General features: G+C 42.3%; 1 protein-coding gene across 10 annotated transcripts in view; it reads right to left on the minus strand.

Moving 5' to 3' along the window:
* Positions 1-26,371, minus strand: part of NRCAM (neuronal cell adhesion molecule) — a 208,803-nt gene that overhangs the window by 92,182 nt on the left and 90,250 nt on the right. For 8 of the 10 annotated variants that reach the window (XR_010790315.1, XM_066591753.1, XM_066591755.1 and 5 more), the window contains exon 2: positions 278-469. Coding sequence is in view for 9 of the 10 variants with exons in the window: in XM_066591753.1 (XP_066447850.1) it covers positions 278-365 (88 nt within the window). In the remaining variant the exon portion in view is untranslated. Of the gene's footprint in view, positions 1-277; positions 470-26,371 lie in introns of those variants that run through there. The other 2 variants (XM_066591758.1, XM_066591761.1) reach the window with 1 other exon arrangement.

The following is a 26,371-nucleotide window of genomic DNA, read 5'->3' on the forward strand; positions in this document are numbered from 1 at the left end:
AGGGCCATTGCACTTATATCGCATCTAGAAATATTATTAAACTAGCAAAATGGCACGATCGTTTTATGTGTTCATGTCCCAATCATTTATTCATGTACACTGTACTTACGGAGGAGAGCAGAAGACTTAAAGGATGTCACACTTCATGAGCTGTCATGACTGCACACCTGATTTTAGAATACTTAGGAAATAAGTACTGCAGCTAAGTTGCTGCCTATGGGAGTCTACGGTACATATTAAGTGCTACAGTCGGCCTAAAAGCAAGGCTGATACTTACGGTCAAGTGGCACCTCCAGTGCTGTAATTACATGGCACCAGATGAGCACCAGAGAAGCTCTGCTTGAGAATAATCTTTTTTGCTGCATTATTTTAAGCTTTCTTAGCCTACTCCTGCTGAGAGACAGAAGCCTTTCTTCTTAGCACAACAGATTCCTTCACAATATGAATCCAAGTTTCATGAAGACAGCAGCTGAAACAGAAGAAAAAAAACACATTTATATTTAATCATATGGAACACAACTACATCCTCAAAGGACACGGCTAAAGATTCTGCACATCTTAGGAAGCCAACACTGTATAATTGAAAGGAATATGAAAATGATTAACAATCATCTTATACACTGTAAATATGCAGCAGGACATGTGTGGGATTATTTTGTACTATATTTGTGCTATCATAACAATGATCGATCCTATCATTAGGCATTTCCTTTAGTTACTACAGAATCATAAAGGAAATGCAAACATTTGGGTGCTTTAGAAGTCCAGGCATTGATCTTTCACTTTTGTCCATTAGTGGGACAACGGTCTCCATTGGCAATGTGAACAACAATGTGAAGAACAGACAGCTAAAGACTGCTAATGCTGTCAACCCACAATGACTTCCTAAACTAGCAGAAATTCATCAAACAACTAACGACGACCTGTCCGTCCGTGCGTGCATGAGTGGGTTCGTAAGTGACTTACATGCTCTGCTCCTGATCACATAATGGTGACGTCATCAAAGGTCCTTCATCCCTAGTGAGGAAGTTACACGCTCCGCCCCTGACCACATGACGGTGTGTGCGCACATGGCTGCTGTCCGGCTAGGTGTTCGCTAGTATTCCATAACAGCTGATGCCGCAAGGGATTTTTTGCCCTGCTGTAATCTGCACAACAATACAGGACCTGTGATGACGTCACCGTCATGTGATAAGGGACGGAGCATGTAACTCCCTCACTGGCGATGAAGGACCTTTAATAATGTCACTGCCATGTAATATGGGGAAGACCATGTAAGTCATTCACTCGAGATGAGCGTCGCTGTCATGTGATCAGGGGCGGAGCATGATGGTGACGTCATCACAGGTCGTTCATCTCCACTGCTGTGCTGCTTTTGATCGCTGTTGTATGGGATGAACAATGTATGTAGTAGTGCTGTGTGTGTGGCGTGCATGTAGCACAGCTGTGTGGCACATTGCACCACCATAAACACTGGTACTATAATTTCCTAATAATTACTAGTAGTTTAATTAAAGGGAACCTGTCATGCCCCTACAACACTATAAACTAAATTATGATGCTGTTAGGGGACATCATAGGGACCCGGGTGATGTATTTTTATACTCACCTACTGTCTTCGAATGAAGTCCACGCGCTGCACGAAAATCTGTCTTTTTTTCAGAGACCTGTGAGCACGCACTTCCATACAAGTCTATAGAAAAGCGTGTGCAATTTTTCAAGCAATATGTTAGATAAAGAGTGGTTCCAAATGTTTGTGCTACTTCTCAGCAAAAAAAACAAGGGGCCTGTGAGTGAGAACACTAAACCTGAAGATCCAGCAGTGTCACTTCCATTAAACAGTGCTAGTATTAAAAGGTACTATGCCCGGAATGTCTTGCTTAACTACGTTTTATTGATGCTAATGTAGGGGGTCTTCAACAGAGACCAGTGCGGATGTTGCCTGAGTCCAAATTAAAAAGAAAAATTATAACGAGTACCCGGAGAACCATAAGAATCCACTATACACACAGCAAGTGAATCAAAATGAGTTCTGGTTTATTTGGAGAAACACACAGCTTATATAGACCGTCGCCCGGGCAGGGTGCGACTTCGAAGAATTACTTAGTCAGGTGATTAGTTTGGAAAACAAAATATTAGCACTTTTCATTCTTGCAAAAACAACTTTATCTTGCAAAAGCACATCTGCTGTGCTCGGGCGCAGTTCGGGCGTATCCGGCCACAACCATGGAATGTCAGTTTGAAACTTATCTACTTAGTTTCTTGTGTCTTATCACGATGTCCGAAATACAAGGTCCGGACAAAATGAGCAACTTCTAAGTTCCTTATTTTTCTTATGTCATGTCAGCATTAGGAATTACTTTAGAAACAAGATTAACCCCTAACATAATCCCCCATTTGGACATCAGAGCCACCATTATCTCCTGGTTCAGTCACCGTTGGATCCGGCTCCAGCCAGATCCCCAGTTAGGAATGGTGCACTCTATGTCCATCTAGGGTATCAAGACATTTAAATGGGTGCAGAAAATCGGCTTTCAGTACATTTAGCTACGCATGAAATTATTACCTTGATTGCAATATATACACATAAGATTATCATTACCACTTGTAATATACTTTGTTGAATTCCCATGAACCAACCTCCTAACCCCGAGAACCAATTGGCAGGGTTAAGAAAGCTAAACCATCCCTGATCTTCATCTTGTTATATGTTGGCAGCTATTTTCAATATACCTTTTGACATATGATTCTATATCCAAGTTCTATTAGCAACTTCCGAATGTTTTCCATATTTTTCATTTCCATAATATATTACATATACAACCAGATAATCTAATGTCACATTTATTACACCGTTCCCTATATTTTCATTTGCTATCAACATAAAACCAATCTTGTCAAATCTGGGCTTGAAAAACAAAAAAAAAATTCAAAAAACCGTTAGACGTTGAATACAAATGTAGGAATCTGTCCTGCCCATTACATTGGTATCAAACAATCTTCTCCATTCTCCATATCCAGAAGTATCCACAGCTGACTATAGAGCCCCTTTATTCCAATGTTGCAGATGCCCTCTCTACACCGCTTTGTTGCCCAAGGTCTTCAGGGAGGAGCTGTGAGGCTTAGCCCTCCTTTGACGTCATCAGCTGGCGGGCAGCATTCTGCAGAACATCTGAGGTTCACTCCGATGACAGTGTAGCAGCAGTCAGGCACACTTGTCAGTTCTTCAGGCTCAGTTAGATAGTCTCAGCGTATGGACAGATGCAGCATGCACTTAGAGAAGATGAAATTTCAAACCACAATTGCAAAAGTCCAAATGTCCTGGTGGAAATGACTCAGTTCATAAATTTTCTCAGTCCCAAATCAACTTGATGCAGAATAAATCAGTCTATAGCAAATCAAACAAAAACAAAATCACAATCTGGGGCCTTGTGTGCTTTTCTTCACCCCTTCATAAAATAGATGAAACAAAAATCTGTAGGTCAAATTTATCAATAAAACAATCTCTGCCCAGAGTGACCGCAGTAATGTTCTGTTGTAGCAAATGAATATTTCAGATATCCCTAATCTTTCTACATTTCAGCACAAATACCTTCTACATACAGTAGACATAAAACTCAAGAATTTTACTATGTAAACAAATATATAATATCAAACATTGTAAATCAATCAGGTTTACTATACAATAATCTTAGATTGATCAATATCATCATCAGTACAGTTACTTATTTTTCACATTATCAAACACTGCGAACCACGTTAAGCAAATTTTATAACACAATATTCCTAGATTTGTAATAACACGTTTCCGTAATTAAGATTGTCATGCAATATACATTCACATAATTTTTCCACAAAACAAAACCCAAATAGATATTCTATTAGTCCAACTCATGTAAATAAATTTGTACATAGTAATATCCCAGCACACAGTCACAATCATGTGTATCTCACACTCACACTTATTAGGGTCCCAATCAACTCCCGCCTTGGCCACCACAGTATGAACCTTTTTCTTATTTACTCTATCATTTCCCTTACTCTCTGGTGACTGCCCCTGCGTGTGTGCTTTAACCTTTATTATGGCCACCTGTTCTGGCAACATGATGGCCTGCATTAATCTACTTACTGATACACCATTCTTAATGGGCTTGCCTTGTGCCGTGAGAAAGCTCCTGGACCGCCAGATGGGTCCATAATTGTGTGCAGTACCAAAGGCATACCTGGAATCAGTGTAGATGTTAGCAGTGGTACCTTCGTACAGGCCTCAGTTAGAGCACTGAGCTCAGCCTCCTGCGCTGACATGTATGGCGGCAGTGGTTTTTGTACAAGCATCTCATTCAGTGTGACTACTTCAAAACCTGTTACAAACCTTCCTTCGTCAGTCAGGTATCTAGATCCATCCACAAACATTTCAAGGTGGGGGTTTAGGAGGGGTTTGTCAGTGACATGTGCGAACCCAGCTGTCTTCTGCTCCATGAGCGCTGCACAATCATGCTGGTGCTCTGCGCAAAGGCCTCCTCATCATCAGTCAGAGAATGTGCAAAAAGCTGGTCCTCTGTACTTACTCCCCCATTTGAATCAATGTCACCTAATGGTAATAAGGTGGCCAGATTCAAAGTGGTGCAACGTTGAAATGAGACATTGGATGAAGAGTGTACTGCAAGTTCCATTTTGATCTGTCTAGCAAGAGACAGATGTCTACGGCTTACCTGTGTCAGAATTCCATGTATGTCATGTGGGGTGTAGATCACCATGGTGTGATCTAAGACAACGTCAGAACTTTTGTCCAGTAGCGCCTGAACTGCTAGAACTGCTCGGACGCATGATGGAGACCCTCTAGCCACTGCGTCAAGATGGGCACTGTAGTATGCTACAGGTCACTTTTTTTTTTTTTTTTTTTCACCATGCATTTGTGTCAGTACAGCGGTGGCGTGTCCCGCCATCTCAGTGACGTACATTTGGGAAGGTTTGTCATAGTCTAGCAGCCCCAGTGCGGGTGCACTGGTTATCTGTACTTTCAGCTGATGGAAGGCTGACTCGGCCTGCGGGGTGAGGGCAAATGGCTGTGAACCCAAACAGTCGTACAGAGGCTGCATGGTCATGGAGGCAGAGCGTATCCATGGCTGACCGCATGAAACCAGTCCCAAGAAGGTACGCGACTGGGCATGGGAGGTGGGAAGTTGCATGTCACTTACCACCTTCGTGCGTTCTGGCGTCAGGTGCTTAGTACCTGGACCTAGGCAGTGGCCCAGGAACACTACGTGAGATTTGCAGAACTGAAGTTTCTCTTTGCTGACTTTGCAGCCATTCTACTCTGATGGAGGAAACACAAAAGGCTTAGTGATGCATTGAGGTAACTATTTGGGTCAGGAGTACATAAAAGTAAATCATCAACATATTACAAGAGGGCGGTGCCCTCGGGAATTGGCCAGGCATCTAATACCAGCTTCATGCATCTGGTGAACTGGTTTTGGGCTATTCTGAGCCCCTTGTGGCAGCACTGTCCAACAGTACTGCTTTCCCCTGGAAGAAAATGCAAACAAATACTGACAGTCTGTCGGGGTCCGTCTGACTGGTAGCCCAAAGGCTCGAAGGAACGACACTAAGAGCTTGTTCCTCTGCGTGCGTAAGAGTGAGAACAGGGAGAGGTGTCGCTAGGTCTGCTGCCATCCGACAGAAGGTCGGGTGACTTTCAGACCTGGGGTGTATACGAGCCTCACCGGACGGGTGAAGTTTGATACAACATCCCAAGGGTCCCATCACGTCGGTTCCCAATATGCTTTCAGGACTTTCCAGCACAAGGAAGCGCGTGAGGCATCGCGACCCTTTAGCGTCTTTTCTTTACTGGAAAAAGAGGGGTGTTTGCTGGAGAATGTATCTCACGCAAATCCCCCATCGGAACCAAGTCTCCCACGTCTTCCCCAATCAGCATTTTTCTTGTGGGAAACTAAAGGGATACTGTTTGACCCAGGGGTGTGTATCCTGGCTTCAGATTTACCATCATAGGGGGTATATTCAATTTCCCCATGTCTGTCTTGGAGGTGGCTTACTATTTGTCAGGACCTGCGGAAAGCTGAGTTTCTGCAATAGCTATCAAGACAAATACATGAGCCGGATCTACCAAGAGAGCAGTTAGTTTACAAACCTCTTCTGAACGGTCACCTGAGATTTCAATCCGTACCGATCCATCTGGTGAGAATTTGATGGATGCAGATAAGGCTTGTAAGATATCAGTACAAATAACAGTGATATGAATTACAACAAGGCAGAACAATCCACAAACATCTATCCACATTGGAATATGATATTCTTTAAGCAAATTCATTATTAATCTGATCCTGCCTGCAATGTCTCATCAAATTTGAAAAAAAACTTTTCCTAACTGCCCAAGCTTCTCACCCTCCCCCTCCCCTTTCAGAGAAGAGAAGGATGAAACATTACGTACTTTTACATCATCTAGCTCCACCCCTTCGATGCTGGTCATTTGTATGTCTCTCCTACAGAACATTCTCTCAGAGACAGTACAATACTAACAGCATTTAGCAGTGATACAGACGTCCAACCAATCACAGAACTGACATTTACCCAAAAAGCAAAAAAAAAAATATATATATACCTAAAAATCCCTATATGTTTTCTATTTTTAAGACCGTATAATTCACGTAATTCATTACAAGTTTCTTATTTCATCAACGTCTGTCTTCCTTTCTATGACCCTGAATTTTATCTCTCTATGAAACAGAACAATAGCTAAGATATTAATAAGCAGCCAGAACATTCAGACTTTAAACAGCATTAATCACTAGTAATTACAAGAGGTATATTTCTCTGAGGATATGAATAGTTAAACACATAGAAAAGAAAACATGCTAAGCGCTTCTAACAGCGCAACATTTTCCGCATTCTTAACCCTTGTATTCTTAAAAGCCCCCATAGATGTGAGTGGGGTATAACTTTCTTACACTTTCTTACACTTTGTTGTAGAAGACTAAGACGTACAACGAAGATTAAATTACATATCAGACAAACAAGAAAAACAATAATGGTTATTTGTCACATAATTGTCCACAGATTCTGCATGAACTTGCTTTATGTCACAGAGGAACACAAACTATAAAAGGATTCCCTTTCTCTGTGATCTTTCATGTGTTTTTCCCGTCCCTTTTTAAGTCCTATCTGTCTATATATTTTATATGCTTGTCTGCAATCGTCTCCCCCTTCCCTCTCTTTAATTATCTCTATAGGGGTCAGATAAGCTTTAGGGCTCATGTCCACGGGCAAAATGTGATTTAAAATCCGCAGCGGATCTCCCGCGCGCGGATCCGCACCCCATAGGGATGCATTGACCACCCGCGGGTAGATAAATACCCGCGGATCGTCAATAAAAGGCATTTAAAAAAAAATGGAGCATGAAAAAATCTGGACCATGCTCCATTTTCGTGCGGGTCTCCCGCGGGGACGGCTCCCGCGGGCTTCTATTGAAGCCTATGGAAGCCGTCCGGATCCGCGGGAGACCTAAAATAGGAATTTAAAGAATTTACTCACCCGCAGCGGGCGGCAAAGCTCTTCTCTTCCTCACGGCCGCATCTCCCTTGCTTCGGCTCGGCGGATGTGCCTGGCGCATGCGCGCGGCACGTCGACGACGTGCCGGCGACGTGCCGCCGGCGTAAGGAATTCATCCGCCGGCCGAAAGAGAAGATCCGGCCGTGAGGAAGAGCAGAGCTTCGCCGCCCGCTACGGATAGGTAAATTCTTTTAAATTCTTATTTTCAGCGCTCATGTCCGCGGGGCAGGAGGGACCCGCTGCAGATTCTCCATGTAGAATCCGTAGCGGGCCAGATTTTCCCCGTGGACATGAGGCCTTAGACTGTTCGGACCCCATTTTGATTTGTCACACAGACATTATTATTTTTTGGTATATTTCTCAACCACGAAGGTAATTTATTTCCCACTATTGATCACTAAGTATACAGGACCTTATTTCACACAGTTACAGTAAGGACACTTAGTCCCTGGTCCTGGAATAGTTTTACGGAACTACTACAGCAATCACTTAGACTACTTAGGGATTCAGGGGAGACCACTCCTCTAAGGGAACTTCTGGTAATATTATAACAGATTCAGTAAAAGCAAATTATGGCTAAAATGACACAGACTATCAACGTACAGATTTCAACAATTACTACAGGCAACATGGCATGAAAATATCCCAGTAGTGAGTTCTTCCGTCTAGCACGGTTACTAAGAACACCGTAAAATTACAGGCAGAAGCGTCCTATATAACATGCAGCGACTCACCTCCTGTCAACACGGGACTGAATGAAGTCAGGGGAGCCCAGAGCTGGAGTGGTAAGTCAAGGGCTTACCTTACACCAGTGTTTTGTAGATCTGGGGTCCCGTGGCCTCTGGTCCGGTTGGTCGGCAGGTATCGGCTGCAGGTAAGGAGTTAGCTTCTGCCCCACATTGGGCAGCCAAGTAAACTGTAGGGGGTCTTCAACAGAGACCAGTGCGGATGTTGCTTGAGTCCAAATTAAAAAGGAAAATTATAACGAGTACCCGGAGAACCATAAGAATCCACTATACACACAGCAAGTGAATCAAAATGAGTTCTGGTTTATTTGGAGAAACACACAGCTTATATAGACCGTCGCCCGCGCAGGGTGCGACTTCGAAGAATTACTTAGTCAGGTGATTAGTTTGGAAACAAAATATTAGCACTTTTCATTCTTGCAAAAACAACTTTATCTTGCAAAAGCACATCTGCTGTGCTCGGGCGCAGTTCGGGCGTATTCGGCCACAACCATGAAATGTCAGTTTGAAACTTATCTACTTATCTTTCTTGTGTCTTATCACGATGTCCGAAATGCAAGGTCCGGACAAAATGAGCAACTTCTAAGTTCCTTATTTTTCTTATGTCATGTCAGCATTAGGAATTACTTTAGAAACAAGATTAACCCCTAACACTAATATAGTATGAAGGAAGTCTGTCTACTGTATCTTTAAGTGTTTTGTTGCAATCAGAGCAAGATCCACCAGGAAGTCAGTGTATGGAGAGTCAATTTCCATTATAATATAATGACTACAAGTGACTAAAACATCAGAAAGGAATACAAGTTACCATTTTATTGCCAAACATGCACTAAATCCTCAATCGGTAGTGGTCTGAATACATGGCGTCCTCTCCATCAGTGTATATGCATATTATCTGCTTTCAATGCAGATAGAATAGGATGTATGTAATGTAGTATCTTTCCAAAGTCTTGGAACAGCGTACTTATATAATGACTGAGCACTTTAGTCTCCCAATACACTGGTGATCTTCCATCGCTACACAGATTGATTGGATATTGGCTTCATACTCGTATAATGTTGAAAGCACAAGAAAATCATTTACTACAGTCCATTAAGGAAGGCTTATGTATGATCTGCTTCTACGCAAGTCACAACCATCAGTGTGTGGCCTAGAAAAGTAAGAGACTTATATACAGTATCTTAAAAGGCTTTGAGTTTTTACCTTGCTTATATTACATTGAAAATGGTTGTCTCATCAGAGATCATCCCTTTCAGCTTACAGCTGATTTTACTGGTGAAGCCATGACCAGTCTGATGTTTCTTCACTGTAGGATTGGATGTCAGCCATTTGTTGATGGTTTGAGTCCACAAATGGGAGCCACTCTATATTCCTTAGGCCTCATTCACACAGGCGTCGTTTTTAGAAACATTCAGATGAAGGGGTCACGTAGCAGCAGGGCGAGGCAAAGTGAAGGAAGAGGCCTTAAGATTGTGTAGTGACTGGTATCCAACTTTCAGAGACACCGGACGAACAACCATGAGCCATAGCCACAACTCTGCAGCAATCTGCCTGGCCCTGTACTGGACAAGAGGAGAGAGGGGAAGGGACAATACCTATCGATCACACCTCTGTCCTCAAACACTCTGCAGTATTGAAAGCTGGCAGTCGTTAGAATACAGGCTGATTTGTACCCAGCTTTCTCAGGCTTCTGCACGCATGCAAAGCGAAAGCTCAAATCACCCACCTGATCCATTCTAACGCACTCCAGAGCTCTACAATATGCATACAAAATGCTGCCACCACCAATTTCGTAACGGTAAATTGGAACCTAATTTATGACTTATGAATACAATCTTCAGAGAATATGGTTTCATGTTAACACAAACAACGCTCACTAATTAATTTAAAGTTTAATTCTCAAAGAAAAGAGCAGTGCTTTTTTACAGAAAAATACAAAAATGATGTTACAAGATAATCGGCAAGAGACTTACATATGATATTACAGACAGTAAGATAACAGGGATTAAAATAAGAATGTTACCATTCTTTGGCGTGGAGTCGCGCCAGAACAGTGGACCAGACCTCACGTATGTGACCTCCAAGAACCTGACCCCGAGCAAACGTCAGTGTACAGTTTTTAAACTCTCACTGGGGTAACTCCCATTTAGTTCCTTCCAGACCCCAAAGGGGCTGGCTTACCTTGGAACGCATAATCCCTGGAATATATATTTTCTTCCTAACTCAATGAAAATATGACGACGTTTGCTCTCATGATTTTATGTGCATTTTGAGCCCACACGAGTAGTTTCGGATGTATCTGGTCTGAGATACGAACTCTTGGCTCCTGAGCATCGTGCAAATATGGTAGTCCCTGCATCCTATATCTTGTGAAATGCGATATTTCACAAAATATCCCTGTCAGCGGGCTGCGACGTACAGATCAATCATAATTTCTAAATTACATTTTTTCTTTGTCTTGAGGGAACGTCCTTTTGTTAACTTTGCCTCCAAAAGTTATCAGGTCAGGTCTGACCATTTGGACCAGTGGGGGGGTGAAGAGCTACTGGGGTGTGAAGCCTGTTTCCTCTCCTTATCTCCTAGTGTAAACATTTTCTGGCTCTGGCTTCAGCTGGGCTGTAGGACATCAGAGACCTCCTGGGGGGATATGACATTCTCTTAGAAGCCTGTTGCTCAAAGCTTCCTACAGCACTCAGCTTTTCTATACACGAAAAGGCCTCTTCTCTCTACAAACTATTCAAAATGAGTGTCAGACTACTGCCTCCACATCACAATACATATCTATTAATCTCATATCTTTATCTATCTCTCTGGTAATTATCTACCCATCTAATATCTACCTAGTAAGGGGAAAGGATGTCAACTCAACTTTACTAGTGTCCTGAATGGCAGTTGATTGATATTGGACAGCTGGGGGGGGGGGGGCACTTTATTCGTCTCCTTATATTACAGAAGGAATTTTAAATGCGCAAAAAACTCGCATCTTAAAAAGATATGACATGCATAGCTACAATGCCCGCATCTAAGGTCCGTCACGTGAGAAAAGATAGGACCTGACCTATCTTTGGTGCATGATAGACAGGAGTTCCAATAGACTTCTATGGGATAAGGGGTTTAGCTGTGTCGGACCCTCTGAAAAAAAGATAAGAAGTCATAAGTAGGATTTCTGTCGACTGAGGGAATTCAAAACAGCAGCGGCGCCGCTAAACCCAGAAGCACATTTTAAATGTCCCGCTGTAAACTCCTGTTAGTCCCTGCAGGGATGAGGGGAAGCCCTGAGGGTTCCATTCATCTCCCTGGAGGTTCCCTTAATCCCCTCGGGGACTAGCAGGAGTTTACAGCGGAACATTTAAAATGTGCTTCTGGGCTGCAAGTTTTAAATGTCCCACTGTAAGCAGCAGGGATTTGCTCCAATTCCACTGCTGTGCAATTCTCCAGCAACGGGGGACAGTAGGGGACTTCCTCCACCTCTCACATAAGCATTGGGTTTCCCAAGGGATCTCACCATAGCGGGGAAATAGAGTAGGCAGGATTAGAAGGCTTCCCCGAGAGTAGGGCAGGACTAGAGAGATCTGCCCTCTAGCCCTGCCCCCTTTCAACTTGCAATGGGGGAATCCCAGAGAGCACACATCTAGCCACACCCACTCGCTAACCTCTCCCCTCCCGCTGTGCTGTGGGGATATCTCTTGGGGTTCCCCTGTAACACCTTCTCTCTCTGCAGTATGGGGATATCCCCTGGGGATACCCAAAGCAGGAAGAGAGAGCGGGGCTATAGGGCATTTTCTTATAGCATGGAGAACTGTTATGGGGAAATCCCAGAGCCCTGCGAAGCCTATTCTCTCTCTCCTCCTAAAGATGCTGCACTTTTTTAAAGCAATGTGCTGCTCCAGTAAATAGGTGATTTTTACGCGCATGAAGCTTGGGTCTTCTGCGCATAAAAAAATCACTCGTTCACGCGATTTTTAGTGCAGTATAGCTGCAATTTTTTCACGTGCCTATACTGCGCCAAAATGCCGCCCATGTGAAAGAGGCCTTATAGAAGGGAATCCCATTGATGAGTAAGACAGGGAATATTTTTATGAGAAAACCCTTTAAGGGAATATGTCTAGATATGTGAGCCTTTCTGATATTATACTTCAGATTGTGATTACACAATTGAAACACTTATAACATTATAGGAGTGGAACCATTAACAAAGTATATTGATTTTTATGAAACTCTATCTGTTGACAAAGTCCAATTTATGCAAACCTTCACTTACACATTTTGAAATAATTCTTCAAAAATTAATTACTGTTTTCTTATGCTGACCTGTGTAGTTCAGAATATGTGCCACGTCTATTCTATATATTTGCTTAGCAAATGTATCTCCGTCAAAGACTGTTATGAGGTTAGAAAAAAACAAATCTAGATGGGTAAAAGGATTTTTAGAAGATTACAGTTTGCTTTAGCTTTAGATTCCTATTAGTCCACAAAAGTGTAATTTGCATAGTATTATGGATTCACTCTCACACTGTATCAACAGGGCAAAATACTCTTATCTTTGGCTTTCAGCTAAGACAGTTTTAAAATACCTCACAGTAAAAATAACCCAAAAATCCAAGTCCTGAATGTTTGGCTGGATTTATAAATTGTGGTGCATGTTCTTGCATCCAGTCATAGCCACAATCTTTAAAAAAAATGAAACTAAATACAACTTTTACCAAAAACCATGATGAATCATGCAATACCCCTTTCAGCATATTTAGCAATTATTTTCTTGCATGTCAATTCAATCAAGACTGGATTCATGCGCAGCATTTGCATCATTTTTGCTGCACTTTTGTTGACACCTTTAAAAGCATTTCTTTTTTTAAGGCCATAAATGTTAAAGTCAGATGTTACTTTAAAGTCTACAGCGAATTACTAAACAGTTTACATGTACAGTGTTACCATGTAGCGGCTGCCGGGGACGCTGGTGGCTGGTCGGCAGGGTGCACGTGCTCGTGGGTCCGGGCGCGACGTGTGCACGCCTGTGAGTGCAGCTCTATGCACGAGCCCATGGTTATGGGATTCTGCTGGGAGGCGTCGCCTCCCCCTCTCCGCCCCTGGGCGAAGGCTTCTGTTTATAAGGCGGGCAGTGAGGTCCATTCACTGCCAGTTATTGGTTTCTGTTCAGTGTGCTAGCATCTCCTGTTTGTCAGCTTTTGCTATATCTGCCAGGTTATCCCATCTGCCTCGATCTGCGTGTATTTCCTGTTGGTTTTCTTCATCTGCCCTTCCTGTCGGTATTCTACCCTTTCCATCAAGGTACGCCAGTCCCCCTTCTCGGTCCCTAGTGAGAGTTAGCCAGGGGTTAGCCAGGAGTGGAGGCAAGTAGGCAGGGACAGGGGTTGCGGGTAAGTTCTAGGGCAACCCAGGCTGGCGTATCATCGGGTAGGATACCGTAACATACAGTGTTTTTTGCTTTGCTGCTTTTGCAGTATGTTTGGCATCTGTGGCATTTATCTTCAGAACTTCTCTATAAGATTTGAAAAACTTTTGAGAAATCGCATATTTTAAATATTAGACAATACAAATAAGTCAATAAACATGCTAAATGCCATGAAAAATGGCGTTGAATGAGTCTTAAAGGGGTTATCTGTCAATTTAAATTTCTTACCAGAATGCACAGAATCTGATCCGCCCCTTCCAGTTGTGTTTGGACAAGAGGTTATGTGATATCATGACCTCCATTGTTGGTGATGTCATAGGAGAGCGACAGGCTGCTTGGGTCATTAAAACAATTAGGCAAGGCCCACTTTCTATAACTGTTCGGCGGTGATAGAAAGAGGGCCTTGCCTAATTATTTTAATGAGTTGATAGCCTATCGCTCTCCTATGATGTCACCAACAATGGAGGCCACAATACCACGTGACCTCTTGTCAGAACGCAACTGGAAGGGACAGGTCCGATTCTGTGCATTCTGGTAAGAGATTTAAATCACCAGATAACTTCATTAAGAGTGCTTTCTCACCATTTCATTGCAGTTTTTGAAGCTAATGTCAGAAGTGAATCAAAAGGAGAAGTACATAGGGAAAAATTCTACTTTTTATCTTTTCTCTGAACTTTCTAATTTTGGATTCAAAAACCAAAACAGCAAATGCGAATATGTAATGCAGCTGTGCTCACAAGGCCATTTTTATAGGATTTTTCATTGTTTATTCTGTGTCAATCCAATAGATAGTGGCCCAAAGAGCGTCGAGTCTGAATATTAGTCGTGTCTAATGAATTAGCCACTAGCTGGGCTCTTGCAATTTGATCAAAATGTGCGCTAAGAACTTATTTACATAGTACGTTTAGCACTACTATAGTTCAATTTCATGTATTCACTATTCGTATATGAATGATATCTTTTCTTCTATAGAATATTGTATTGTTCCATCCCTTTTCACCCGCAGGAAGCTCGGTGTTCCATCCCTTATTTGCATATTACCCAGAGGAGCATGAATGGCCTTATAAGGGCTCCTGTCCACGGGTGTAGCGATATCCCGCGGCGGATCTCCGCCACGCGGGAGCAGGGGACAGCGGACGGCTCTCCGCGCTAAGCCTATCTGACAGACAGGCTCACCCCAGAGAATTGCGGCAATTCGCAGCATGCTGCGATTTAAATCCCCAAAAGCAGAGAATCACTATGATTCTCCGCTCGTGGACAGCGTGGGGTGTTCTTTCCATAGTAAGCCTATGCAAAGCGTTTACTGCGTTCCCTGCGGCCTGATTATCGCCGTGGGGAACACAGTGAAAATTCGCCCGTGGACAGCAGGCTTAAGTCTCCTCACTCACTCACCTTCTGGGTGCTCTTCACTTCAGTAGGATTCAGCCTGCAGTCCTAACCTGGGCCACTGCACAATGTATGGAACGGTCTGCTTTCTGCAGCAAAAGAGCTGGAAGTGTGACAAACTCTTTAAGGAGGTTGTGGAGGATTAGAAAAAAGGCTTATATGCTTTTCTTTAGCAGCTCTCTTGTTCATGGGCTATGTCTACATTGGCAGCTCAGTCTCATTCACCTGAAAAGTGATGAACTGGATTCTAGGAGCTGGAGCCTCAAAGCTCAGCAGAAGACATTCCAGAATTTCCACACGAATTTTAATTAGAGAAATAGTTCCTCAGACAGGTCATAGAATCATAGAATGGTAGAGTTGAAAAGGACCCCCAAAGTCATCGGGTCCAACCCCTACTCAGTGCGGGATTCACTAAATCATCCCAGACAGGTATTTGTCCAGCCTTTGTTTGAACATTTCCATTGAAGGAGAACTCATCACCTCCTGTGGTAACCTGTTCCACTCATTGATCACCCTCCGTTTACTCTAATATCTAATTTGTGTCTCCTTCCTTTCAGCTTCATCCCATTGCTTCTAAATTATATTAAGACCTTCTGAGGTCTATTTTAGTCATGCTTCTACTAATCAACCTGTTAGTTCATTTTAGCATTAACAATTGTTCACCTTGAATATTTTGTCCGCATGTAATGACACTGAGATCTTGTGACATTAATTCACATCATTTTTATATACTCATTTTAACTTGAATTACATTTTCATTTTACAATCCACTCACACAACTTCCCATAGAAGTTAAACCAAGCAGTATATTACATGGCCTAATTTAGGAACTTCAGTCTGGACTTTGAGTCTAATGCATTTTTAGCCCCTGGGCTAAAAGTTAAAATGTTTTTAAAAAATATACACATGTTTAATATGAATCATAAAAGCTTCATCTTTTCACTTTGAGCTCTAAACAAGTAGTTTATGATATAACTGTAGTGTGGATAAATGCATTTCCAAACAGGGCTGAATAAATTCTAGCAATCAGGTCACCAGAATAACTAGAAATGCATTGCATTGACCAGGGCTTGAAAGTCTTCAATACTGGAACTGAACTCTTGTGTATTCCAGATGCCATTAGAACAGGATCCAACCCTCAACATGTGATTGATACATTGTCTTGCGGCTAACTCTTGCCCTCGTAAAATACATTTCGTGTTGCAGTATATTCTGGAACATAAACTTGAATACAGTATATATTACCAGACACATACACAAATGAATGCAAAATGTGATTGTTTTCGGTAAAGGCCCATTTAGACACGATTCTCGCTCAAAATTCGCTCAAAACCGTCTTTTGAGCGATAACCGTTGCACCTAAATGCACTGACATCGTGTGCAGTTTTCATGCACCAGTCATTCATTGTTCAATTCTAGTTTTCTTGAATTGAGTGATGACCTCTTAACAGCAGTGCAGGCTGTTATCACAGTCGGCAGCGCTGATAAGTTTCTTTCAGCTCGTGTCCTGCTGGTAGTTCACAGCGGGACGCGAGCTCTAATTGCGGAGAACAATAGAGCTGTTTGCTTATGCAGAACAGCTTTATTGTTCGCCGAACGATAGTGGCAGTGTCCCACTCCGCCTGCATAGCTTTTTAGTAGCTACTATAGATTGTGCAAAGATGATCACTCAAAACTGTCACTTAAACTATCGTTTGAGCAACATGTGAGCGATCATCTGTCAGTGTAAATGGGGTCTAAGAGAAACCACGTAATCTTGTAGATATGATACCGTTTAATGGTTAACAAAAATACATGATGCTATAGTGAGCTTTGAAACCTACTTTTAGTTCTTCTTCCAGCTCACAGTAGGGCAAAATAATGTAACAATCAAACAGCGCAATGAGCAATAATATGAGGCTTGTATCAACACTAATAGGTAACAAAATGTAAGAATAAGATGATAAGAACAGAATGGTGATGGTAATCAGATGATGGCACAAATAGATCAACAATCCCTGCTGATATTAACATTTTCATAATGAAAATGTATAAAATATGTTCGCTTACAAAAGAAAAGTAACTTCCTCTGTGTGAAGGGGTGCCTTATGTAAAGATTTTTTGTCACATTACACACATTTTACACAAAATATCCCAGCTCACACATACTCTACAACATTTGAGCATGCTCAAAAAACACATAGAAAACCAATACCGGAGCCACGAGCATTTTACTCCAGAAATATACTTTATTATATAAAAAACATTTACAAACTTTGTCAATCCCATCAAAAAAGGAGGATGTGGAAAAGTATATAAGAAGATGGAAGAATAATTTAAATATAAACTACAATCTCTTCCGTATAAGGAGACATGAATGTCTCTTATCCTGGAGTTGAATAGACAATCTGTGCAGCAGAATACAAAGGCAACCGCCAAACCTCACTGTAAGGCCGGGCTTATATAACGGTACGCTAAAATGCTGCGTAAAAATCGCTGCACGGGGAACTGCATATCCCTGCATATTGTCGCGTCTTTGCCTGCGCATGAACAACGTACTTTTACACACGCTACCATGCACCGGCTTCCTGGTTTCTTTTTTCTTTCAAAACTTTCTCCTGGTGTTTCCTAGCAACATGCGTAAAAACACTGTACATACTCAATGTTATTGCATATGCAATAACATTGTTCCAAACATACCCAAAGAAAACGATAGGGCTGTACGCACGTAAAACGCGATAAAATAGAACATGCTGCGTTCTTTTTTATGTGGGTAATTTATGCTAAAAAAAGTGCTTCTCCCTTCTCCTCTGGGTTCTCAATTGTGACTAACAGCCGACCTGCTCCTGCTTGATTGCAGCAGCAGAAGCTTTAATCCTGCGCCGTATTTTTGCTATCAGGCGGGATTAAAGCCCAGAACCAAGTGCTGTAAATTTACAGCACTTAGTCCTTAAGGTGTTAAATATCGCTTTGTAAGCAGAAGTAAAGAGAGCTGTACTGTATTATAGGGCGCTAAATCTTTAAAAATGAACTTGGGTCATTTGGGAAAAATATTCCTCATTTGTTATTTTAATATTCAGAGTCCACAGAAATGGCCTGGAAAATGACTTTAATACACAATCCTTTTTTCCTCTACTTTTGTTAATAAATAAAAGCTACTGTATATCCACAATTTAATTATAATCATTTGATTTATTTTTGCAAAACAAGAGACTTTAAATGCCTTTTGTATGATTTATCAGCATGGAGCGGCAAACTGTAATTATCTAATCTTTCAACGGGTTTTAGGAGTTGATAAAATCTACCACATGTGAACAGCCCAGCCAAGCTGTATACAGGGCCTGTGGACCATACCAAATGGAAAAAGGCATCAATAGTAAATAGGTTTCCTAGAACGAGCAATATGCACGTACCGGATCAATTTTAAAAATCCATACAAAAAGCAAAACTGCATCTCTAGTATCACGAAGCAACCGTCAATAGTAAGAAATAGAATTTCAAAATGACTTCTAATTCAGTGTATTTATGGCGTAAATAGTGCTATTTTAACTACAGTATTCTATGAAACAAATAATATACTTTAAAAATACCAGACAAGTACAATTGAGCTGTAGACAGAAAATATAAAGTCTTGGTGCCTTGGGAGAAATCTGTCTGGGGTCATGAAACTTACATTCATTTCTTCTACTTCAAAGTCATTCTGGCAGCATTAGCCCACTCATTGTCCCCAGACATCCACTTGTTATGCAAGATCAAATCGCTTACTGTTAGTAAAGTTAGTTTCTTGGAAACATGTTTAAAGACGCACTGTATGTTGCACAGATATCATAAAAAGGGGGGAACTAATATCAAAACACGCATTTTAGAGACCAGTAATAGACAATACATGCACAATGTACTGTATCTAGCACATTTTATTCATCTCATAGAAGCCCAATTCCTCCACAACATTCCATATAAGGTTCCAAAACTCAAAGTTATGACTGATGTGCATTTTATCTCAGCTTTATCTAAGGAGACACATACAGATGTAATCAAGTATAACATATAAGGCTGCGTAGAGACTTTCTGTAGCGCTACTGATTGATTTTAACTAACAAGCCATCGCTGCAATCCAAAGCACTGTATTGATTTGCATACAATCCCGTGGATTGCAGCTGTCACTCCGAAGTTCGAATCAATCAGTAGTGCTACAAAAAGTCTCCACATAACCCAGATCTTAAATGCACATAGAAAAAGGAAACTAGTCGAAATTGTTTCAGCTCTGATTGCTGCCACTTCTCTTGTAGCAACTCTCAAAGTATATTGCACATCTTGAACAGACTTGCTTAGATGTCCCAAAGGAGTTCAAGTGGCTTGCAATCGGGACTCTGGGTTGGCCATACCATGTTCTTCAGCACCTGTTCTTGTTCTTTTGACTGAACATACTTTTTCAAAAGACAGGAGGTCCTGTATGTTTTGGATCGTTATCTTGCTGTATTGTGATACCATGGCCAGTAAGACTGGTGCTAGAATGGATGGCATGGTGCACCAGGATACTGTGGTAATACTTGGAGACCACAAGTCACCAACCACACCACTTCTGAAAGGAATGGAATCTTCTCCATGTTTCACTGTGGGCTGAATGCAAGCAAGAAGCATATGCTCACCTGAGGCACAACAAAATTTTGCCTCTTACACCTAAACACCTCAAAATTGTTTTTGGTCTGCAACACATCCCTTCAGGCCACTGGCAACAAGGGAGCATTTGACAGTCGCAATTTACACACTTTTCTTCCTTGCTTCCATCAAAGTAGCATGGATCTGATCAAATGTTTTGAATTTCCTGTTTGGAACTAAATTTGTCTTTATGTTTTTTATGTACTTGAGGTTGGTATTAGTGTATCTTGACGCCACCACTAATTCCTGGTGGAGTCAAGATTGACAGGGGGGAGACGCCCCCTGATGCTGATTGGCTGGAAAGGGTGTTCAGCGTGAGGTCCTGCAAGGCCACTAAACATTAATAGAAAAGGCATACAGCGGCTGCAGCCGCGCAGACCCAGGACAAAGTTCCTTCACTGGGGGCGGGTGCGCCGGGCCACAAGCAGCAGCCGGTGCAGTGCAGCCCCAGGACAAACTTCCTTCACCTGCGGCGGCCCACAAGCAGCAACCCCCCAAACTTCGGCAGCAGGGAGGCCATACCGAAGTGACAGTGGTTTCCCTGCAGCGGCCATCACGGAGCAGTGTTGCTGCTGGTACAACGGCGGTGACAGCGGAGGTCCAAGACGGAGCTCTGAGGCAGAGACGGAGGCTGCGGGTGGAACGGACAGGTGAGCGGCCGCGCACCTATCACGCTTGCCTGGAATTCCGGCCGGCGCGGAGAACACATGCTGCTGCGTCTGCATACGTATTTTCCAGCGCTGCTGGAGCCTTACCCTCGGGGTTACTATAATAGTTAGCTTTACATTATGACAAGTAAATGCTGCGATGTTACACCCCTAACATGCCAGCATTTACAGGTAAGAATGTAAAGCTAACTACTATAGTAACCCCGAGGGTAAGGCTCCAGAAGCGCTGGGAAACATGTATGCAGACTGCGCTGTTAGGACCTTTCTACCTTCACCCTATCGGGAACTAAGGGTGTGAGAGGGGCGTTCCTCCGATCAAACCCCTAGCTTCCGGTGGCGTCAAGGTACACTAATACCTTTGATTTTTTCCCAATCACGGTCGATCAGGTAGAATCTTGTTTCTGGTGCATCTCTTGAGAGTATATACTACACACCACCAAGAGCAGCCATCTCTAGGCAAGCAATAACATACAAACTATGATCTGCATTTCTCAAAGTGACTAGCAGATCAGTTTCCATTGATAACTCCTCCCTGGGGGACATTTACGAAACCACTTCATACATTTTCATAACTTTACAAAGTATCACAATGCTAGGCAAACTCTAAAGTTCTATCACTAGACAGTGATTTAGAAACCTGTGTAACAGAGAAACTGCTTTTGTGGCCCATAGCAGCCATTCCCAGCACAGGTTGCACTCATATTCTGCTCTTGAAGAATGAAATCTCTACTGTGATTAGTTACTATGGGCAACAAAAGAACACACAATTCTTTGCCCCATGTCTTCGAAAACGACAATTTTCAAAGATATAAATAATCGAATATATATGTATACACATTCACACATCTTAGGCCTCCTGTCCACGGGCGTAGCGATATCCCGCGGCAGATCTCCCCTACGGGAGCCACCACCGGGGAGAAGGGGAGAGCTGACAGCTCTCCACGCTGAGCCTATCTGACAGATAGACTTACCGCAGAGAATCGCGGCATGCTGCAATTTGAATCCTGCGAGCGGAAAATCGTTATGATTCTCCGCTCATGGACAGGGGGGGGGGCTATGCTTTCCATAGCAACGCTATGGAAAGCGTTTACTGCGTTACCCGCTGCCGGATTATCGCCGCGGGTAACGCAATGAACAATCACCCGTGGACAGGCAGCCTTTCATACTGCAGAATTCCGGGGTAGAATTCCGCAGCGTGAACATTGGGAGGCAGAAAACTGTTAGGTTCACTAGAACCTAATAGCTGTGGGATAACGCCGTGGATTTCCGTGGGAATTAGCTCTTAACAGACAACATATTACAGTTGGTGTAGTTCATTGGATTGGCCACCAGGGTGCAATTAAGGAAAATTCGATTTTTTTTTTTTTACATACCACCTATTGCAGTTACCACAAAATTGCTGTTCTTGTACAGTGGCCCTGTGATGGCCCAGTTTATGTAACTTGGTATACAAATTATAATGACAGTGTCAGTATTTTCGCCTCATATTGCTATTTTATTCCCGTTATTAGTTGTTCTCTTTGGCTATCTTCCAGTACAACAACTAATAGGCTCACCTTCATCGTTTTACTGTAAAATCTTGTTTTTGCACAAAAGCACATGTTACGGGTGTCAGTCATATTGCACAGATATTTACTCACATACAGAATATGGCTTCTGAGATATTACCCAAATGAAACTAAATAAGAGACGATTATAGATGAGCGAGTATACTCGCTAAAGGCAATTGCTCGAGCGAGCATTGCCTTTAGCGAGTATCTCCCCCGCTCGAGACTGCAGGTTCGGCTGTCGGCAGCGGGCACAGAGCTGCGGGGGAGAGCGGGGCGGAAGGGAGGGGAGATCTCTCTCTCCCTCCTGCTGACAGCCGCTACTCACCGCTCCCCCGCGCCGGCACCCGAACCTGCAGTCTCGAGCGGGGGAGATACTCGTTAAAGGCAATGCTCGCTCGAGCAATTGCCTTTAGCGAGTATACTCGCTCATCTCTAGAGACGATCCATCCTCAGATGATTATGGTAAGACAAGAATATTCATCTCACGTTGTTCAGAATTGGATCCATGTTGGCTTTTCCCTTTGACTGCTTCATGCATAGATTTTGGGTGCTCAGGGTCATGCTTTAGTGAGCAGAAGGAAAAAGAAGTGGCAATCAACATAGCTGTTAATGAAGGGAGTAATTCAAATAAAGAAGTACAGTACGGGGAATGCTGTATATGCAATCCCCTAATGTACTGCATTACCTACACTGTATTCAGTTTTCTATGAAACTAGTGATACCTCTCACTGAGTTTTATGACCACAGTGAATCGTCTAATTCTTTAATAAAGAATTATTACAGCTTTGCAGAAGCAATTATACATTAGCAGATATACTGAAATTGGATAAAACTAATCTTTACATACTAAGAATACAGGTGTTTAATTCATCAAACCGGGGCACTGTATTTCCTCTGCTCGCCTAGTTTGATTATAGCTCACCTACAGTTAATAACAACTCTTAGTTATGCTTTACTAGCAACAATACATTAAAGTCTGTTCAGCAGCAGGCATTACTGGAAGCTTATAATTATCCTTTCTCATTTGGACTGTAAGGGATGTTAGCGCAGCTGCCACTACTATTTGACAACAGTGTTACTGAATGTTAACTGATCAGTTCTGATTTATCTTCTAGATTATTGGAAAGTGCAGTGTAGTGGTGGGTTTATAGTAGTTGGGTTTTTAAATATAGCACTGTGTCTGAATAGACCCTTAACCCTTTAAAGGCTAGGCGGGTGTTGGTAAATATACAGGGCTTGGTCCTGGGCTTTAACCCTGGCCCATAGCAGAAGTACTGTGCGGTATTAAAGATTCTGCTCTTGCAATGAAGCAGGAGCAGGTCGGGTTCTCCAGTCGAGGACATGGAGAAGGGAGAGCCTTGGATCTGAATTCTGGGGTCTTCGGTACCATTGCCACAAAATAATCAATGTTATTCCCTCACCTGTCAGTGGTGTAAGTTTTATGGACGGTCAGAGTATGTCTGTAGTTGTGTTGGTGTTGAAAATAGATGAATGAAAAACATTCCCCATAAAATTAGGTTTAAACAGTTAGAAAGGAGAGAGAGGGTAGAATTTCTTGTTAAGCAATCACACAATGTCTAGGAAGTTAAGCCATCTACACTTTCCATGAGAGCATTGTTGGGGCAGGTTAAGTGCATTATAGCACTGGATTCCGTCTGAAAGGCCATCTCTGGGAAGTTGTGAACTTAATTCTTGAAATGTCCATTTCCACACCCAAGGCTTTGTCAGGCCTGTCTGAACTACAACAGAATGCCTGTATTAGTGGCATCGCTCATTAGCAATTCCAGTAGGAATACTGATTAACTCACTATGCTTTCAGGAATCAGCAACTTACCTGCTCCGTCATCCATAAATAACTTGCCATTGTTATTAACACAAGACCATTTAGTTGTGTTAAGAAAACTTTGTGACCCATCAAATGTGACCCCATTTATTCTTTGGCTCTTTTTCACATCATCTTTTTTCTACAGTATGCTACAGAACAACGCTATGGCAGTATTACGTCTATGTACTGTAGAATGGTCTTATGTTTTATTAATTTAAGAAAATGGCTTTCTTGGTTCTAATAAATGAGATTTTGTAGAAAGCAGAAAACTATGTATCATTCCATAATGTGGGGCTGCTTCGAGGGATGGAAAAACCACTGCTGCTCTGAAGTATCCAACTGAGATGTTCATGCCAGTTCATGATGAATGGGGCCAGGGTTCATCCGATTGGTCCCATAACTCCTTGTTGTTGCTGGTGCGTTTGCGTGTGTATGTGTGTGTGTGCTTGTTGCTGGTGTGTGTGTGAGTGCGTGCGCATGGACTGGTAAGATAAGCACTGCCATGGACAGGGGGCCTAAATTATGTTTTTGCTTTGTGAAAATAATCAATACAATAATTGGGTTTATATACACTCAGAAATTAATAATCCTGTGTATCTAAACAACATTGCATAACCAAAAAACTACATACATGGGAAAAAACTAAAAAGATGCATCTCTATTTCATATAATATATCAATCAAACAAGAATTTTAAAAACAATTAGCAGCATCTATGTTGAGAATCAGATATTCACACATGTATAAATGTATCCATAAATACCACAATAACATGCCTAAACCTCTTCATTCATCACTGATTGCAATGGGTAAAACATGAAAATAGCAGCAATATAATGCAAATACAGACCGATATGGTGGATATCACATCCTGATGCGCTACTCCTGACGCCATATTAGTTATTACATCCCAATACACACTCACACTGCGCATGTCTCCTGAAATCATATGCATATTTTTACCCCCTTCAGCTGTTAGGGCTAGATTTCTTATGTTTTTCCTTGTTTGTCTTGGGTGGAGGTTCTAGTGTTTTACATGGGAATTTCTGGAGTTTATTTGTCTGGTGTGAGCATTGTCTTGCGTCTGTGCTGGGCGTGGTGTGTAAACGCTCGGCAGGGACGTAACATATACCCATACCAAAAGAAGAGAGAAGTAAGATGGTTATCACCACTCTCAGATAGACGTTAGACCACTCTCAGTAAACGTTGGTTTACTTGACACTCAGGCTTCCGCCAGCTTTATTGCATACAGCAAAGGTTTTACAGCATTTACACACTGCACCAACACCGGCATACAACATAACTTCTGGGTTTACAACCCGCAGTGTCCTTGCACCTACCCCACCTGAGGTGTCTAGAGGGCGTCCTTCCCTGTCAGACTCATAATGGACACCGTCTGGTCTGCACCGGACCTCAGGATTACAGCTCCTGTAGGTGCCTTAGCAGCCATTTTCCATGACTTTCAGCAGGGAACTCTGGTTTTAACTCCCCCAGGCACACCCACACCGCTGTCCCTGCTGATTAGTACACATTCCAGTACATAGAAGACCTGTTTACAGCCCGCTGCAGGCCATACTGTGCACCGCCACATATCTCATAATCATTTCTTATTTCTGCTTAATTTTTGGACAATCCCTATAAAAGCACAAATGAAATGACTTAAGAAAGAATATTTTAGATACAGTTAATTACAGGAAAACAATAGCAAAAATCTAATGGCTCCTATTAGTACAAGTGCTGTTCTCTATAAACGGCAAAGTCATGTGTACTATTAACGGGAGCCTGTCAGCAGTTTTGGATGCTGCTCATTAGGCAGCAGGAGAGCACCTCAGAAGGAAGCTCTGCCTCCAGAGCACTTACGGAGACCCAAGGAGATGATTACAAGTTGATTTTCTCAGTGATGCTACTACTAACAAGCTTCACACCGGTATAATCTAGCCCTGCTCCCCTGCCCCTACCCTATAAGTATACAATATTTGTATACTGTATCCATTTGTAAGGCGCGTTGTACAGCTAGGAAATACAACATGAAGAATGGATTGTCATTCAGTGGCACATAATAGGCCAGCATTGCTGAGAGCTCTCTTTCTGCAGTGCTGATGCAGCAGGAGCTGTTTATGTACAGCACATCCCTTACACTGTGTACCCCTGCTGCCCAATTCAGCTGGAAAGTGTACAAAGTGTGATTTCCCAGATCCAGTTCAGCAGGCTCAAGTACTCTGTGTCCCACATCTTGCAAAATCTGAGTTAGCAATATAAGGTGTCTCACATTGTACATTCAGTGACATAAAATTATGCAGATTTTTTTTACTGTAACTTTCCAAATTGTCGGAAGGCTTCTAAAATAAACCCGCATATATAATGATTGATCCGATTTCAGCTGACATTTTCTAGTCTTGATTACTGGGATTAGACTGAAATTCTATTAGTGTTATTGAATTTACATTCTTGATTCTCTGAGAAGTAATAAGATTGTTATCAGCACTTGCAGATCCTGTGTCAGTTTACAAAGTATTCCAAGTTTAAGGGTAAGAAATAACAGAAGAAGTAGAGAGGATAGATAACCATTGACGCACACG

The sequence above is a fragment of the Eleutherodactylus coqui genome, chromosome 2 (genome assembly GCF_035609145.1).
Source record: "Eleutherodactylus coqui strain aEleCoq1 chromosome 2, aEleCoq1.hap1, whole genome shotgun sequence".
Taxonomy (NCBI): Eukaryota; Metazoa; Chordata; class Amphibia; order Anura; family Eleutherodactylidae; genus Eleutherodactylus; species Eleutherodactylus coqui.